The sequence below is a fragment of the Scleropages formosus genome, chromosome 20 (genome assembly GCF_900964775.1).
Source record: "Scleropages formosus chromosome 20, fSclFor1.1, whole genome shotgun sequence".
Lineage (NCBI taxonomy): Eukaryota > Metazoa > Chordata > Actinopteri > Osteoglossiformes > Osteoglossidae > Scleropages > Scleropages formosus.
The window spans coordinates 521,804-539,877 of record NC_041825.1 but is presented as its reverse complement, the minus strand read 5'-3'; the positions used below and the strand labels follow the sequence as shown (position 1 = coordinate 539,877).

Below are 18,074 nucleotides of genomic sequence, written 5' to 3'. Positions count from 1 at the left end.
CTAGGTTTGCTTGAGACTTTCATGTCTGCAGCTATGTCTCCTTCTCTCAATGTAATGCATAAATTGTACTTTTGCTGAGATGTACGTAGCTTTGGACAAAAGCGTCTGCTAAATGAATGAATGTAAACGTAAATGAAGAATCTCCGTTTTGGAGAGGTTGAGTTGGATGGTGACCAGACATCCATGCAGATGTCCGACAGGCAGGCAGCGATGCATGCGGAAATACCTGAAGACTGGTAACGGGGCAAGGATGGATACGGCGTGCACCCACACAGACACACAGACACACAGAGACACAGACACAGACACACACACACACACACACACACACACACACACACACACACACACACACACAGTAAACTGCCAGTGGTTTCTATGCTGTACTTCCTGCTTCTGACCAGCAGGTGGCAGCAGGACACCCTCCATTGGCCGATGAGGGAGGCGCTCACTTTACACAGAGATTTGGGGTAAAACGCGTCTCTTGTTCAACACTTAAACCGCAGTGCGTTAGAAGGGACGAGGAGGAAGACAGAAGAAGAGACGGAAACATACAGGAAACATATGGCACGTGTGATGGGCCGTATCGAAATGCTTTAATGTACTGGGAACAAAATGGGGTTTTGACAGTTTATAGATTATAGAATTTGACAAAACGTCACATTAATAAATATTCTCTTTCTTCTTTCATCTTCATCACCACTTGACAGGCTGTAATATTATTGTATAAGACAATATATATCTATCTGTATTCGCAATCTGCAGGTCAAATGATGCGCAGCAGTTCTTATGGGTCAAGAGGAACTGAGAGCTGATGTGCAGTGTGTGCAGGGTCCGGTGTGATCCAGTGATGTATGCATGAGTGACCCAGTGTAAGTAGTGTATCAAGCAGTGTAAATCACCGCGGTGAATATATAACGTGTGTGGGCTGATAGTAACACTACATAGAGTTCAGTGGAAGTCGCTTTGGAGAAAAGTGTCTGATGAATAAAAATGTAAATGTGGGCAGTGTGTTTGATGTGCTCAGTGCATCCAGTGTCAGTGGAGCCTCTGTCAGTCAAACTGCTTCCTGCTGAAGTTCTCGGGTCCTGCAGGACGAGCTCTGGGGGCCACAGAAACGATCCTGCTTTGCACCACCGACAGTCACTACAGCACGAGACACGAGTCCATATGCAGTGACGCTGTCAGTGTTTCTACAGGTCTATATATTATATATATCTATATATGTGTGCTGCTCGGGGCTTCAGCATAAGTCAGACTCCTCAGTTATAAAGCATAATGACAACGTTTTTACATCATTTTTACCAAACGGGGTGTTTTCAGTTGTGCGCAAAGGCCGACAGGTCAGGTGTGTTTCCCGGAGATGGGCTCCGGACCACCGCGACCCTGCCTTGCAGGAGCCGTTCAGGGACAGGCGGTTGTTTTAAAGGCGTAAAATGTTCCGTTCCAACCGGTGGAAAAAGAGCCTCTGCTTCCCGCGCGGTTTAACAACAACTGCTGCACGTGAACGTTCCCAAAAAGCTTAATGAAATAATCAGTTTAAGCGGCCGCATCAGTAAGAAACTAATCTTTCGAGCCGCTTCTCTGCATCAACACGTCGAGAGGCGCGAAGAAAAAACGGCGCGCGGGAAACGGAGCGAAAGGCCCGATGTGAACGTGCGCGCGCCCGCTTCTTTTTCCGCGTGCTCGGGGTCGCGCGCGGGACTCCGCTCTCCGGGATTTCGCGCGTGCCCTTAGGCTCCCGTCTACCCCCCCCCCCCGGAAATCGCGCGGCTCCGCCTTCATTAGTTGGGGCTGCGGGGCGCGCGCGCGTCCCCACCCTCCGGCGCCCCTCCTGCAGCTCGCGCTAAAGAGGCGTGCTCGCGCAGAACTTCACACAAACACACGGAGAGGCGGCAGGAGCGCAGCTGGTGCACGAGTTCGGGAAAACGACGTCGGTCATGTCTGCGGAAGAAGCGGCCGCGCAGCAGCAGCAGCAGCAGGTGGGGGGTGATCCGGCGCCGGCCCCCGAGTCCCAGCAGCTGCAGCAGCAGCAGGACCCCCCCACCTACCGGTGCCTCGTGCTCACGGGCCACGGCGGCTACGACAAGGTGAAGCTGCAGGTGAAGAAGGGGCTGCCGGCGCTCGCCAAAGGCGACGTGCTCGTGCGCGTCAAGGCGTGCGGCCTCAACTTCGCGGACCTCATGGCGCGACAGGGGCTCTACGACCGGCTGCCGCCGCCGCCCGTCACCCCCGGGATGGAGTGCTCCGGCGTGCTGGAGGCGCTGGGGGAGGGGGTGCAGGAGCGGAGGGTGAGTGACAGTCGTCGCACCGTCATCACGCCGTCGAGCACGCTGGCTGGCTGGCTGACTGACTGACTGACCGAGTCATTCATTGCCATGGTTACCGTCATCATCACCACACACGCGGTCATCTTCATCGCGCGGCTGTAGCGCAGTAACTTATTCCCGGTCCGGTCGTTCATCCTGCGGCCGCGACTTCAAACTCTTCCTCCTCCTCCCTACTCTTCTTCTTCACTTAGTTCTCTTCATCTCGCTTCGTTTCTCTCTCTCTCTCAATGTCTCCGCACGTCTCCATGGTTACTTACACTGTGTATCTCCGTTTCCCGGCCCGTGACGCGCGCGGGTTTCTCTTGGCACCCCTTGTACTGTGCGCGCGCCCACCCGACGATGGCTCCGGAGCCCCTACTTTACCCCCTTGTGCTCCGGCACGGAGACTCCCTCGGACCCGTGTCGCTGAGTGAGAAGGCAGCGCCTCGCGCACCTGTGATTGACAGCTCCCAGTGGGGCCGGAACTTTAACCGTAGTGTCCCCCCCCCCCCACGCAGCTGAGATTCACGCGCAGGTCCGGTCACGCGTGCCCTCCCCGTGATTTCCTTCATATATTGTGTAATATACATTTTTAATAATTGTAACCTTAACATTTTCTCACTGGAGAAAAAGGTCAGATGAGTGACTGTAAATAGTGGAAGGCTTTACCCTGAATTTACTCTACATGGCTGCAGGGTAGGCGGTACGAAGAGCGGATATCCACGAGCAAACAATGTCACGCTTTGCCTCAATGTGTTTTCCTGGACACCGGTTTATTTTACTGTAGTAAAATCACTGTCACGTGGGTCGTCTCATGACGGAGTGCTTCTCCAAACAGTCGTTCTCACCCCTGACACTTATACTTCCACGGTCGAGGAGGCTCCCCACTAGTGGTCGTCCTGGACCCGCACCCATAAGCGTGTTAGGAGGCACTGCGCACATCGCCGCACGTCCCACAGTGCGGGAGACGGCGGCATTACTGGGCGGCGTGGTGGCACAGCGAGTAGCGCCGCTGTCTCACGGCACCTGGGTGGCGCGAGAGGACGTGGGTTCGATCCCCCCTCAGTCTGTGTGGAGTTCACGTGTTCTTCTCTGGGTGCTCTGGTTTCCTCCCACAGTCCAAAGACATGCTGTGCAGATTCACCCATAGTGTGTGAGAGAGAGAGATATCCACTGATGTATGGATGACTGACCCAGTATAAGTCACCATGGTGAATAAGGTGTGTGGGCTGGTAACACTACATAGAGCTTATCGGAAGCGGCTTTGGAGAAAAGCATCCGCTAAATAAATGTAGTGGGGCTGGCTGACCGTGTGCTTGGTGGGGGGGATGGGACATGGACACGGAGGTGGACGTGTCCCGTTTTAGCCATCTGGGTCCCTGCTGGGGGCGCTAGAGTGGTGTTTGCGTCGGTCACGCAAGGCTGTGTCCCGCTCTCCTAGTGTGTGCGCCGCTCGAACCCATATGGTTTGAATTATCTTAGTCTGCCTCACATTGTCAGTGTGGTATTTCCTCCCCAGAAAAAGAAACTGAACAGGAAGCCCCCCCCATCACTGGTGGCCACATTACAGTATTTGCTCTAATTTACTGAGTGAGTGACAAAAATCTGGAGCTGCATCTGCAAATGTCGGTTTTTTGTGCTCCGTTAATTGTGTGTGTTTCAGTGTCTTTTTTTTTTTGGTCATTTACAAGATTGGGGGGGTTGTGCTTTATTGCTGGACTGGAGTTCTGCAGTCAGTGCAACATCTTTGTTGCATCATCTTTCAGAGGTGCTCACCTGCACAGGTCACACCCACAGTGCTCTGCTTTGGTTTTGGGCTGTTTGCAGTTGGTGCTGTGTGTGCGCGCGCAGACATTCCCACTGGGTGTCCAGAGGACCTTGGCCAAGTCACACCCTTGTGGTGATGTGCTGAAAACCTTGGGGGGGGGGCGAGGCAAAGCCAGGGGACAGTGTGTGGGCGAGGAAGAGAGGCCCCTAACGGCAGTGAGTGGACATTGAGCTCTGTGCCCCTGGAAAGATCTGCATTGTTTTCTCTGTTTGGGGGGGGGGGGGCAGCACTGTCCTCCTTGTAGGAGGAAGAGAAACGGCCTGACTGCTTAGGCAAAAGGAAACAGGAAGAGGCCTGAGAATGCATAGGCCAACCCGGCTTCCTGCCCCCACACACACACACCCCGCACTCTAGTGCCCTGCCCCCTTTTGAGCGTAAGAAGGAAGTTTATGGGACACTTTTCCTTGTTGGGGAAAGGAGCAGGGAATAGCTGATCTGGCGAGCACTTAACCCCCCCCAGTGGCACACCCCCAGAGTGCCTACCGCTTTTTGAATCGCCTTGAGTTGCGCTGTAATGGCTCCGCTGAGCAAATGCACCGAGGGCGACTCGCACTGTACCCTTAGTAGCTGTGCACCATCGCACAGATAACGTCTCCTTCCGGCAAAGGCGCTTCTGGACCAGCCGGTTCAGCGGCAAGTCGGAACGTCAGGCTCCGGCTGGACAGCATGTACAAAGTGCTCATACAAAGCTGATGATGACGGAACCCTCCCCATCCCTCTCCCTTTCAGGTGGGCGACAAGGTGTTGGTGCTGCACCGGTGCGGCCTGTGGCAGGAGCTGGTGGCGGTGCCGGCCAACCACACCTTCCTCATGCCGGAGGGGATGAGTTTCGAGGAGGCCGCCGCCATTCCCGTCAACTACATCTCCGCCTACATGATGCTCTTTGACTTTGGCAACTTGCGGCCCCACCAGAGCGTACTGGTGCACATGGCGGCAGGTAAGGCGCGCCGCGCTCCGGTACCCTGCCGTAGTAAATATGGTGTTTGCCGAAGCACCTGCAGGGACAGCTGGTAACCTAATGGTCGGCGCTGCTGCGTCGGACCTGGAGGTCGCGGGTTCGAATCCCGCCTCCAGCCGTCGCGGCCTTGAGCAACGTACTTGTCCTAGATTGTTCCGGTAAAATTACCCAACTCTATTAATGGGGTGGATTAAAAATAAGTCGCTTTGGCGAAAAGAATCAGGAAAATGAAAACATGCAGCTCAGAACAGCTTCATTTACAACAACATTATTGGTAAGTTATGAAAATATGGGACAGGGAATTGTGGGGAAAAGTGCTTTGGGGCCTTGGCTACCTTGAGCTCAGTAGTTACTGTGAATTGATAGAGTAAAAATGAACTTTGGACCATTTATCCTGTTCTATGACTGGGCGAATAACCGTGTAGCCTAACGGCATAAGGTGCTCCGGAGGAAAGTGTGAATAGTAACAAACGTACATGTTTGTCTGCAAGTGGCGTTCTCTAAATATGTGCGAGGAAATTATTAATAATTAACAGCAGGAATGAGATAAGTGGGCTAAAGTAGATTTGAGGCCATGATGAAATGGCATCTGGGGGATTGTGTGTGTGTGTGTGTGTGTGTGTGTGTGTGTGAGAGACTGCTTTGTTTTATTGCCATGGTTCCTCTGTTTGACTCAAGGAGCCGTGCTGTAAAAACACACTCTGAACTTCCTTGGTGATACACGGCGAAGGACCTGCTGCCGTTGGCCTCTAAGGAGCCGCGGTCCGTTACCCTGCTGCGTTCGGCCGGCGGCAGCAATGTCGTACAGCTGCGTGTCGGCACATCTCGCCGAGCGCCTCCACGCGTCCGTTTGTAAACGGTCCGAAGCCTCCCTGGTTTATGGACGCGTCGGTGATCCCCGCTGTTTTCCTCGCCGCGGTTCAGTAGGGCAGCGCTTTCCTCCGAATGACGCAGCACGGCGTTATCGGCGCCGGTCGTCCGTCCGCGTGTCGGACCTAATAAGGAGCAGGGCCGCCGCAGTCTGCCTGGAGAACGGCTTCGGTCCTTCTCGGAATGACGACCGTTGCGGGGAAACGGCACCGTTCTTTGAGAAGAGCCTCCGGTTCCGAGGGGTGAGGGAGGCGGGAATGCGCACGCTGTGCTCCGCAGCTTCCCGTGGAGCTCGTGGAAGGTGTTTGAATAGATCCTGCTCTTCGTGAGGACATCGTGGTCCTGGAGTGTGAGGAATCGGTGTTTGCAGCATAGGGTGCACCTGGTCCTGTAAAATGTACTCATTCCTGGACCATTATATGACCTCGCAGAATAATCGCTGGGCCCAATGACACCCCCCCCCCCCCAGATGGAGGCCCAAACCATTACAGATCCTTTTTCGTGGTTAACGGTTGGCAACAGACATTGGTCTGAAGGCATCTTTCGACTTTCTTCAAACTTGGACCCATCTGGATGTAGGAAACGTGGTGAAACATGGTTCCTCAGATCACGTTACCTTTTCCCACTGATCGGGGGCCCCGATTTCCTGCTCCTTACCCCGGGCTGTGTGTCTTCGGGTGGTGGCCTTGGGCACGAGTGGTTTCTGAAGGGCAGCACTTCCATGAATCCCAGTAGTGAAGCTCATGATACCCAACTTGCTGGGTCAGAGGTGCTCGTTGAGTTCTCCGGTCATTTTTGAGGCTGAACTTTTGGGGCGTTTACCAACTATCCTGTTAAATGTTCCTGTTGGTCGACTTGTGACCGCCGTTCCTCCTTGCCGATGCAGCTTGTCCGTATTTGCCGTATTCTGACGTTCACCTCTGAACTATTGAATAACTTTGCAGCTTCGTGACCCGTGTTCCTGTAGTCTGAGAACAAAATACTTGGCTGCTTCGGAACTCTGGTTTCCTCGTGTCGCTTTGAAAACTTGCGTATCGAAGCGCTCCGTGTCAGACCTGTTCCGTAGCCCCATGCGCGAATTGGGGAAGAGCACGACTCGCCTTTGCGGCTACTTTTGGAATTGTAACTTAGTCCGAAGTGATCCTTTCCCATGTGCTGCTTCTATTCTTTTGTCCACCCACTCTGTACACTTTCAACCCACAGACATTAATTGTACTAAACTTGCACAACTTCCCCTGCATGCAGCGTGCTTCTCGCTTTAACATTTATATCCCACGAGCACTAAGATTGCCGCCACCACCGCCCCCCCCCCCCCCCCCATTACTCAGACTTGTGGTCTCTGGTTCTTGCCACACCGGGCTGCTGACGGGGGACTTGTTGATTCTGGCTGTCGACGGGTGTCATGGCCAGCGCTCGCCACGGCCCCGGAAACGGCGGGAGGAGCGCCCTGCGTGTGTTTATTTTTACCTTGTTTATCCCATATCTGGCCTTGTTTCGACTGCTGATCTTCATTCTCTTGCATAACACAAACATGAATGTCTCTGCTGCCTTCTGTAGAACATCTGTTCTTGCAGAAAGAATGTAATGACGCGGTGAAAAGTACCCGTTTCTCGCTGTGGTGCCCTCGGTCGAGGCACTTACCGTGGTGTGGTGCAGTAAAAGAGCCCGGTGTACAAACGGTAAATTTAAGTAGCTTGACACCAAGTGTCTTTGGAGGAAAGCGTTGGATAAATGAATAAAGGCGACCGTGATGAGCCGCTCCAGCCTCTGGTTCCCCACACCCGGTACGGTGTCTCGGAGAAGGTCGGCGTGGCTACTTACCTTGCGCGTTACACGGGACCTTTGGGTTCCGGTGTGGAATGTGGTGATACGAGCGTAAACTGCCCTTCAGGCGCTATCCCACGTTTTTACCTGTCGTTTTACTGCAGGTTTGTCTGCTACAAACGGTCGTCCACCTGATGATTCGAATTCTGCATTATGGTACCGAGATCCCCGGCGTAACGGCAGTAAACGCCGGGAAGATGAGCAGTCGCTTCCCTTGGTTACGTTGTAAACCAGCAGCGGTGATGGTAAGAGTCCCGTTCGGTGTCCTTTCGCGCTGCGCGAGCTGGACACCTGCCGCACGTCCGGTTCCGCGCGGGTCACGCAGGCCGGGGTCGGCGCTCCGCCGAGCCAGCTGCGTCCTTAACTCTGCCCGTGGGAGGGGCTACGGACGACCTCGCTTCCCCCTCCCAGCCTTGTGGCCCCGGGGCCCGACGCTCCCGACAAAGCGGTATTGTTCCCCGTGGCGTCCCGCCCCGCCCCGACACTCCAGGCACGCACATCCGCATCCTCGGCCCCGCGCTCCTCTGCCGCCCTCGCTGGACGCTGCCGGTTCCTCTTGTTTCGGGAGGAGCGGGAAACGGGAGCTGTCGCTTGCGTTCCTGTCAGCGGTACATTGTTCTCTCCCCGAACCCGGGGCTGCGCTGAAGGCCTCCTCCTCATTCATCCTCAGGGTAGGGTGAAGCACAGTGCTTAGAACTGCTGCCTTTGGATCCAAAGGTCACAGGGTTGAAGCTACCCTTGAGCAGGGTACGAACCCTAAACTGCTCCAGTAAAATGACCCAGCTGTATAAGTGGGTAATGAATTGTTTCACATGGTAATTTGCTTTAGAGAAAAGCACCACGTGAAATCTGCATGTTAAGAGAAATAAGGGTGTGAGCAGAATGTTCACCTCTCCTTCACTGGGGGGATTGAGGGAACTTTGAATCATTAGGTCACCGACGCTCGGCTGATGCGGCCCAGGCCGGGAGATGGAAATTAATTTTTGAATCTCACTGAAAAGTAATGCGTCATGTCGGTGAACGTCATTATCCGTAAATGTGCTGTTTTAGGACTTTTTATTGGGGGAAATATTACTTCATACACGAGTCCTGGGTCTTCTGGGCCGTAGATGTGTCGATTGGGGGGGGGGGGGGGACATCTGTATAAACATCCAGCAGAACGGTCACCCTGTGAAAAGCAGGGTGGCTTCAGGTTCGAACCAATAGTCTTCAGTGACTGACCCTAAACTTTGCTTGTGGACGTGAGGCAATTGTAGGTCCTGAAAAAGGAATGGAAGATCTGATGGAATGACTGCAAGTTTAAAGGATAAAGGCATCTTCTCCTTGAATGTTCCAGAATATTGGTCTTGAATCATAGTGAAGATGTTTCTTGGTTATCAACCTGGGTCCACTGCAAACTTTTGGAGGTTCTGTGTCACAGCCAACATGAGTGGACATTGAGTCTCTAGTCAGATAAGGTGGAACCTGATGGATACTGGCTTAAGTCCATTGGGTACTGGACACATTATCACCCTTAACTTCAGCAGTCCTTATGGTCCTTCTTGCTTCTCCAGATACCTTCTGCAACTTTCCACCATTGATACCTCCACTGCACTGTTGTCGGGTGTCAGTTGAGCTCTTTCGCTCTGTACTCACTAGAGCGCTCCCTTCTTAGATGGCACACGTTGTCCGGTCCTGACCAAGTCAAGGAGCAGCTGGAAGGTGGGATGAGCTCCTTCCTCCAGCAAAGAGTGTTGAAGCAACAGCCAGGGGGAGATGTTGCTTTGAGTGTGCTTGCGCAGAGCAAGCTGGACATTGAGAAGATTCCTCCACGATCAACTGCTTCAAGAACTCGTCTCTAGACACTTAGTAGATGTGATGGATGCTTTGGTTTCTCTTAGTGACAATCCAGCTCTCTTCTGGGTTGAAGAAGTCCACCATGTTTCAGCCCCCCTGCTGTATCATGGACAGAAGTAATTTGAAAACAAAGTAATCAGGTTTAACAAAACAAAACTGAAATGGTTGTAAAACAAGGGTCAGCTAATACATTTTCTAGCACAATTTGCACTTAAACCCCACACCTTTTAAGTACAGTGCTTGCTTCTGAGATTGGGCAGATCGATTTCATTATCCAATCTAGAGCTTTATTTTTTATCCCCCCTTATTTATTCTGCTTTTTTATGTAGAAATTGAGAATAGAATGAAACAATATTCAACCGTAACTGGACTCTCTGCTGTTACTGTTGAAGCTGAGTTTCAAAGACTGAGCTGTGAACATCCAACGTAACGATGAACTGGGGTTTGGAGAGCAAAGGGGACACGTGGAGCTCTAAACATCAGCTCTGTACTGCATGTATCAGAAATCGTTAAACGGCGCCTGTTTGACTCGCGTTCCTCTCGCTCTGGACCGTGACGCTGGTAACGCTCGTCCCCGTGTCTATCGGGCTCCCCGCGTGACGCCGAGCCTCTACAGTCAACTCTGTCACGCCATCGCATATCTGATAGGGTATGAACCTGCTGTCCTTGTTGCTGCGCAGCTGGTGTGTGTGTGTGTGTGTGTGTGTGTGTGTGTGTCGTGCCCATCTCTTCAGTTCCTGCCTCATTTGACACTAACTTCTGAGTAAATAATTCAGAGAATCGGTGTAACCAATGAATTAAGCTGCTGGAATTTGCTTAACTTCCTGTGTGGTTTTGAGGGGTGTTAAAGTGGTCTTTACCGCAGTACATCCACTGACCAAAGTAGGTTAGTGGTTCGGTGACAGTTTTATGAGGGAGGTCATAGTGTATACCAGGGTAAGGTTCCTTTGGTGGGTGGGGAGGGCAGCACATGGGAAGGAAGGAAGGAAGGAGCTCAGAGTCCTGGTTATATCTCTAAGTCACTGGGCTCCCCAGAAAACAGCGCTGTACTACGGTACCGCAGGGTACATGTGATCCCGCTGCTGATTCGCTGAGCTGCTCGATGGGCGGTCAACTCCAGCTGGACACGTCCATAACTGCCAGCGGACACAGAGCGTCCCTACTGTTTCGTGTGGGGAAGGTGTCCCCTTCTCTCTGTGCTGGACCCCATCCCCACCAACCAGTTTACAGTGCAGTAATTTTTACCTTATTTTCTTTGTTCCCAAAGACTGTGTGTGCGCAAACATGTCATGAGACATTCCTCGGTGTCCTAGACGGGTGTCGTCCTCTTGCGCATGCAGCTGTCTAAAGAGAAATGTGTTTGCAGGTGCTGAACACTTTCACCATGTTTTTACTTTCTCAGAAGTTGCATGTACAGCCACGCAGTTCTTTAAAATTATTTCTTTTGGTTGCTGGTTTTCAACTGCAGTCTGAAACTCTCGGCCCACAGGGGGCGTTGGCATCGCCGCCGCTCAGCTCTGCAAGACGGTGGAGGACGTGACCGTGTTCGGAACGGCGTCGGCCAGCAAACACGAGGTCATCAGCCAAGGAGGCGTGACTCACGCCATCGACTACCGCAGCCGCGACTACGTGGAGGAGGTGCGCAAGCTCAGCCCCAAAGGTGAGCTCAGCATCCCGCAGCGCCTTTGTCTTGGTTCGTCACGCCCTCCGGGCACTTCGGTCTCCAGTTTACTTGAAACGCGTGTCTTGGAGCGTGGGAGGAACCCATGCAAATGTGAACGCCATGCAGGCTGAGCCGGGTTTGCTCCCGCGGTTGCTAGGCGCAACGAGGCACCAGCGCTACCTGCTGTTCAGTTGTCCGAGTGTCACACTGGGCCTCCTGGTAGTGGTCAGTGAGTCACGGGGGCCCTTTACCTCCCCAGGATGTGGTCAAGACTCGTGGCACGTCTTAATGCTGAGCTGTGCAGTAAACACACACACCCCTCGTGCAGCTCACGCTTCCTGCTGTGACAGAAATTCCCATTTTACACATTAATGTTTCATGTTTTTATCTTTGTTTTCTCAAAGGACTTTCTGCTGAGCTACTTGCCCTCTGCTGTATAAATGAGGAAAACATGGTAACTTTTTTTTTTTTTTTTTTTTTTTTTTTTTTTTTTTTTAACTGAGTCAGTTCAGGGTAAAAGAACTGCAGCGGAAGGCTGTGGGTTCAAATCCCACCTCCAGGACCAAAGTCTGTAACCCCTACACCCCTGACTATGGGCTGTAGAAATAAGTAAAAAGCCCAGAGCTCCCAAGTCCAGTGCAGGTCTGTCCCTTTTTTTTAACATTGAAAACAATGAGCTGAACAAAAATCATTTTTTCCTCAGGTAAGACATGTGTATTTTAAAATACCCTGGTATTGCCCCGTGTACTATACCAGGAGCATGAATGACATTATTGCTGTAGCTCAGGTTCTGGGCAGAAAAACGTGTGCAAGGTCTCGAGCACGTGGTCGTTGAGGCTGCGGTCAGAGGGACCTCTGGAGTTCAGACTATGGGGTGGAGAGCAGTGAGAGGTGCAGGGTTTTCATGATGATGATGATGCAGGTTCCTCCCTTTTCTAAATCGGCAGCAGGGGTTTGACTGTTGTCCGCAGGGAAAGTTGTGGTTTGCATACATGGAGTGGTCAGCTGAGTGACCAGTACACAGTCACACTCTGACACATTATGGAGAATCTGCTGAAAGTACCAAAGCACAGCAACTGGGTGACCTGTGGGTGGGTTGAGCGGTGCTCTGATGGTGACCATTTGCTCAGTCATATGACCTCCCCCCCTCCCCCTTCTGTGCCCAAGGTGTTGACATCGTCCTGGACCCTCTGGGTGGCTCTGACACCCAAAAGGCCTTCAACCTGCTGAAGCCCATGGGCAGAGTGATCACGTACGGTAAGACCACTGCCCCTCGCCCCCCCCACTGTAACAGCTTCTGTGATGGATTGAACTGGAAGTGGACTTCTTGGTACTGCAGGGGGTGGAGGCACTGAGCTACTTGGACCTCGTGCGCTGTTTTTGTGCAGCTCTTTTCAGGGAAGATTAGCTCTGCTCTCCGAGATGTTCTTGTTTTGCCCAACGCGCCCAGATCCGCCCCCTGAGCCCCGGGTTCGGTCGCAGGTCCTCGGCACCGCACCTCCACCAACTAACCCCTCCCCGCGAGAGCGACTGGCCAAAGGAGACACTGCTTTCACTGAATTGCAGCTCCGCCCCGTTCCCAGAGTCCCGCTGGCTGGGGGTTTGACAGTATGCGGCAGCCAGGGGATGGGGGGGCCGTTCCCACAGGGAACAATGGGTGCAGTGTCCTCCAGCCCTGGCGCAGTCACCCCCTCCCCCCAACCGGGCTGTGGCCACTGAGCTGCTTTGTGGGTGCAGATCGGACACAGGGATGGAGCGGGTGGGGGTAGGAAGGACGGGAAGCTGGTGGGAGGTACGGGCAGGTGGCCTGAGTAGGGGAGTGTCAGACAGCATGGTATGTACTTCAGTGTAAAACGGTGTACCGTAGTACCATGTTGTACTCGGGCGCTGATGCTTTGAATGCCCAGAATGTCCGAAAATGAACCTGTGGCATTTTTAAATTCTAGTTCCCCCTCCCCCGATTTACTGAAAATAATACAGCGCTGTACTCCTACTGAAATACCACAGTAAAAAGCATGTCGCCTGTATCGTTCCTTGTGTTGAATGTGTCATTGGACTCCTTGCAATGAGCTCTGCAGTTGCACATTCACCGCAATTTACCACGATTTGGATACTTGCGGACACATCACCACAAGCGCGGGACGTTCGTTTAGAAGTGTCCCTCAAACGGAGCAGTTTGCTCATCGCCGTTTACTGAGCTGTAAGCAGGTGACAAACGGCACCAGGAACGCGGCGAGTTACCGACACTTGTGTTCGAACCCGTGTCCCTCTCTCCCTCCCCGCCAGGCGCCGCGAACCTGCTGACGGGTCCTAAGAAGAACCTGCTGGCCATGGCCAAGATGTGGTACAACCAGTTCTCCATCAGTGCCCTGAGCCTCATGCAGAGCACCAAGGGTGTGTGTGGTTTCCACCTGGGTTATCTGGACGTTGAGTCCGAGCTGGTGTCCAGCGCCATGAGCAAACTGCTGGAGCTGTACGGCCAGGGCAAGATCGAGCCTCGCGTGGACTCGACGTACCACTTCGAGCAGGTGACGTGTGTGCGTGCGTGCGTGCGCGCATTCAAAGATGATGCTTTGGTCTGGTCGTGTCTCACTCCTCCTTCCTGATCCGCAGGTGGGCGACGCGATGCGGCGAATGCAGGAGAGACGCAACATTGGTAAAGTGATCCTGCTGCCGGAGCCCAAGAAGGAGGAGGAGGCCAAGAAGGAAGAGCCCAAGAGTGAGAAGACAGAAGAGACCAAGAAAGAAGAGAACTGAGGCCTGGGGGTGGGGGTGGGATGCGGTGGGGGCATGGGTGCTGGACAGGAAACCGAAATGCCTGTCTTTGGGGACTGCGATTAAATTGTAGGGGTCGGGGTGGGTTGGATCGCATTATCACATAAAGCAGTCACCTGGAAGCCATCTGTCGTCTAGGCCTGGTTTGGTCTTTGACCTCCATTCCTTAGTCCATGATTGACCGGGGGGGTTGATTATGATTATTAGTAGTAACTCAAGTTATTGGGAGGCTTCAGCTTTTTCTCAACACTCCTGGTACTTGTTTCAGATGTTGGGTTGAAGGTCCTTGGGGACTGTGGCTGGCTTCCAGAGTGTGGTGGGGGGGGGACTGGCAACAGGCTGACCTTTTCTGCGCGCACACACATCAATACCGGTCCACAGACAAAGTAAGTAGTCGGGTCCCCCCAGGCAGCATGTCTCAAACTCACACCTTCATATTCCACGTACATCAACGTAAGGTGTAACATTCTGTTTAGTAATGGAATGTTCTGGAACTCACCCCTTGTCTCTGCTACTGTATGCAGATGAGCTCTTCACAATTACTTGACACTTAATTTGCTTTCCGCTCATTCTTCCTCTCTCATGTATGGCTATCTTCCCCCCCCAAAGATAGCTGGCATAACAGCCTTCCAGCTTGCTGGGCTGTATGACAAGGTCGGTCTGCCTGCCGATCTCCTCTGCACTTCCTGTCATTCTGCCCAGAGGACGCAGAGCTGACGTCTAACCCCGGCGCTATTGTCAAAGAACATATCCGTCCCGTGACGACATGCTCCACCGAGTGGAACTCTGCACAGGAAGTCCACTTTGAGCTCATGGGAGGAAATGCGCTCAGTTGTAGCGGTGTTACCATAACAGTCGCATAGCAGCCAGCTGCTCCCAAACACCCCCCCCCCGCCACACCGTGCGCCACTGGTGAAGTTTCTCTTTAACACCCTTTGTCCCCACGCACTTCCGGTGCTGCCTTCACCGCAGGGGGTCCTGAGGGAAACGCTGCCCCCTGTGGCCGCGGCAAGAACAGCGCTGCGTCCTCGACCGCAGTGCTGGTGTTTGTCTGCCAGGGGTCCAGGGTCCGCTCTGCATCTGCGAGTCCTGACTGAAGGCTGAAAGCTTCCTGTTACCGTGGGGTGGGTGCACTTTGGCATTCTCTTCCTTCAGTCATTCCTCAGTCAGCTTTTGCTCCCGTGACGAAAGTGTTCCTTGTTGCTCTTTCACACTCTGCCTGCTGTGGAAAGGAGGGAAATGAGACGTGACGCATTGCACCCCCCCCCCCCCCCCCCACCGTGACGGTGTCATTTTAGCTGTGTGCTGGGAGTGACGAGTTCCAGAATGACCAGTGTGGCTCTTCTGTTCAAGGGTTTGATGTGTAATGTTGTAAACGCAACACAGGGACCTTCTATAGTCCTGCGATGTGATCCCCCCGACTGTGCCGAACTACCAGACTCACGATGCATTTGACCGCAGAGAAAATAACATCCTGAGGTCCAGAGGCTATTTTTTAATCATTATTATGAAGTGCCTGAGGGCCTGTTTATTTCCCAAAATCCCCACGCAAACAAATCTTCAGCCTGTCGCTCTTCTCCGAATATTTACTCTGCTTTAAGATTTAAAGCCGTTCTCTGCTCTTTGGTCTCGGTGGCTTTCGCGGTCGTACCGGAGCGGGGCGGTGGGCTGCGATTCCGAGTGCCTGAACGGAAAGAGGACAGGATCCACAGCGCCTGGGGAAATGGATTCGTAGGCCACGTGGACGCGCTTGTCAGCCTTAGAGACCTTGGGGCACTAGAACCACCGGCGAGGGCCGGAGGGCAGACCCCCCGAGGAGGGGCACCGCGTTGGGTTCCGCTGGATCCCCTCCCGTATTTCTCAGTCGTTTTGCTGAGAGGCAAATAGATGTTTTTCTCAGCTGCAGGCGTCACTCGCTGACTCCGAGGGGACTGTCCTGCGCCTCCAGAAGAAGCCTGTGGTTTGCATTCCACTCATCTGTGTGTCGGGATCCGCAGGGAAGAGAAGACGCCCTTCCGCGCAATCCTTCCGGAAACTTCTCCGTTTCAGCCTTAGAGACACGCAAAGATTCACTCCGCTTCTTTGCTGGAGGAAGTAGTTTTTTTTTTTTTTTTTTTGGGAAGCTTCTTCCAGAAAAGGAAGGTTCTCATTAGATTTCCCCCCCCCGGTACGGCACTCTTCTGATGAATCTTCCAGCTTTGTGACCCTGCGTCGTGTCACCATTGGGCTTCGAACCCTTGCCTGTCTGGCTGACCCAGGAAAAAGGTTTCGGTGTTCAGGTCACAAACCCATTGGAGCCGTTTTGGGCGCTTTGCACAAACAGTCCATGTAAACGTTTCCCCTCTTTAATACCATAGTAGCTGCTCGATGGATGAGTCTCATCGTGCAACGTGTTCGTCTCTGTCCTCGAGTCACTACTTCATGTACCGCAGTAAGGACCAGCATGTCACGCTGCCTGTTCTGGTGTTTGTCCCAGTGCCTTAACCGCTGCCAGTGCCCTTTTTCTCTGGACCGCAGCGGCGGGAGGCGTACGGGTCTAGAAACCTGGAGGAGGACACACACTTGGCACAGGATGTGTCTGGCCGACCGCTGACCCTCCTGTGTAGCTGCAGGGAGGGGCTCCAGGTGCACCGCGGTAACTCCCATTGCCTTGACTTACTGTGACGTCCCTTCCAGTGTTGGATACCCCCCCCCACAGTGCCACACAGGACCATTGTTTCCAGGCTACTGGATGCCTTGGGGCCCATCTGTCCACTTAGCATATTCCTTTTTTATTTAAAGTCATGGTTTTCCACAAAACTCTTCTCTACACTTAAAGCCTTTGAACAAATGCTGCTTCTGTGCTCCAGTCCAGCTTGACGGCACTGTGTGGCGCCAGTCATATGGACCAGACCTTCTATTGCTTCTCTGCCTATTGTTACCATGTGCCTTAAGTGTTTACGACAGTAAATAAAACGCTCAGCAGAAATGGAATTGTCATTCTTGTGTTCATTTGAGCTCTGTCCACAGTGCAGGACATAGACGTTGAATTCTCTCTGCAACACGTGCTTCTGAGTGGAGACAAAGTCCAAAGCACCAGCACCGCAGCCTTTTTACGATGCTGACGAGTGCGAGCTGGTAAATCACAGCAGCGGCACTTTATTTACTTTGGCTAAGGGCTACTAAAGTCGCCGCAGCGGACACGTGAGGACAAATGTCTTTTTTTTTTATTTTTTTTTTTTATAAAAAAAAAAAAACTTATGACTGGCACTAAGATCAGAGCTCTCCACCCTGTTAAGGGGTGTAAAGTACCATGTGGTGGTTAATCTCAAAGCACAGCTGCCTGCACTGCTTCAGCCAACAGGAACTGCAGCAAGTGCTGCCCTAAAACAGGACACACTAGAAACTAGAGTGTGATGCTTGTACATGCGACACTGAACCTTCACAAGTCCCTGTATAAAACAGGTCCTTCAGTGCTTGTGTGGAAGAGGTAGAACATCTACAGGTTTCATGCTTGGAGATGTTGGGTGCACTTTGGGTTGATGGAGGTTTGGCTGCTGTTGTGTTGGGCCAGCGGGGACAAAGTCTCTTGAAGTGGACTTGAGCAACACAGATCATTTGATGGAATTTAGGTCTTCTGTCCAGTGTGGCCCCCCCAGGCCAAGGTGTGGTGAAGGCCACAGAGCCGCACACCTGCAGCTGGACGCGACCCCTTGCTGCTGGACTGGATCTTCTCCAAGGCCCTGTGGTTCTCTACAGCTTCCGTGCGCCCCGTTCTCGAACTCCAGGCCCCGGGTGGCATCTCGCGGAGCACAGTAACTGTGGTTTCCAAGGCGACACGCGTCCCGTCTTCCTGAGGCTGTGGCGTGTTTGCGTGGCGCTTCCGCTCCGTTAGCGCTGCTGCTGCGGCCGCCGCCTCTCCAGCGCCTTTCCTTTCCTGTGCGACGCTGTTCCACTAGGACTTGGTTCTGTCCGCCACCTGCTGGACGTAACTGCGTGGAGAAGAGAGGAGACCGCGCACGTCCAACGAGA

General features: G+C 53.1%; 1 protein-coding gene across 1 annotated transcript; it reads left to right on the top strand.

Moving 5' to 3' along the window:
* The first annotated feature begins 1,803 nt into the window (after nt 1-1,803).
* Nucleotides 1,804-17,031, top strand: LOC108919928 (synaptic vesicle membrane protein VAT-1 homolog). Its single transcript, XM_029247025.1, has 6 exons — nt 1,804-2,291; nt 4,867-5,074; nt 11,115-11,285; nt 12,456-12,545; nt 13,575-13,816; nt 13,902-17,031. Exons 1-6 carry the CDS (start codon nt 1,941-1,943, stop codon nt 14,043-14,045), a joined length of 1,206 nt encoding a protein of 401 aa, XP_029102858.1. The 5' UTR covers nt 1,804-1,940; the 3' UTR covers nt 14,046-17,031.
* The last annotated feature ends 1,043 nt before the right edge of the window (nt 17,032-18,074 follow it).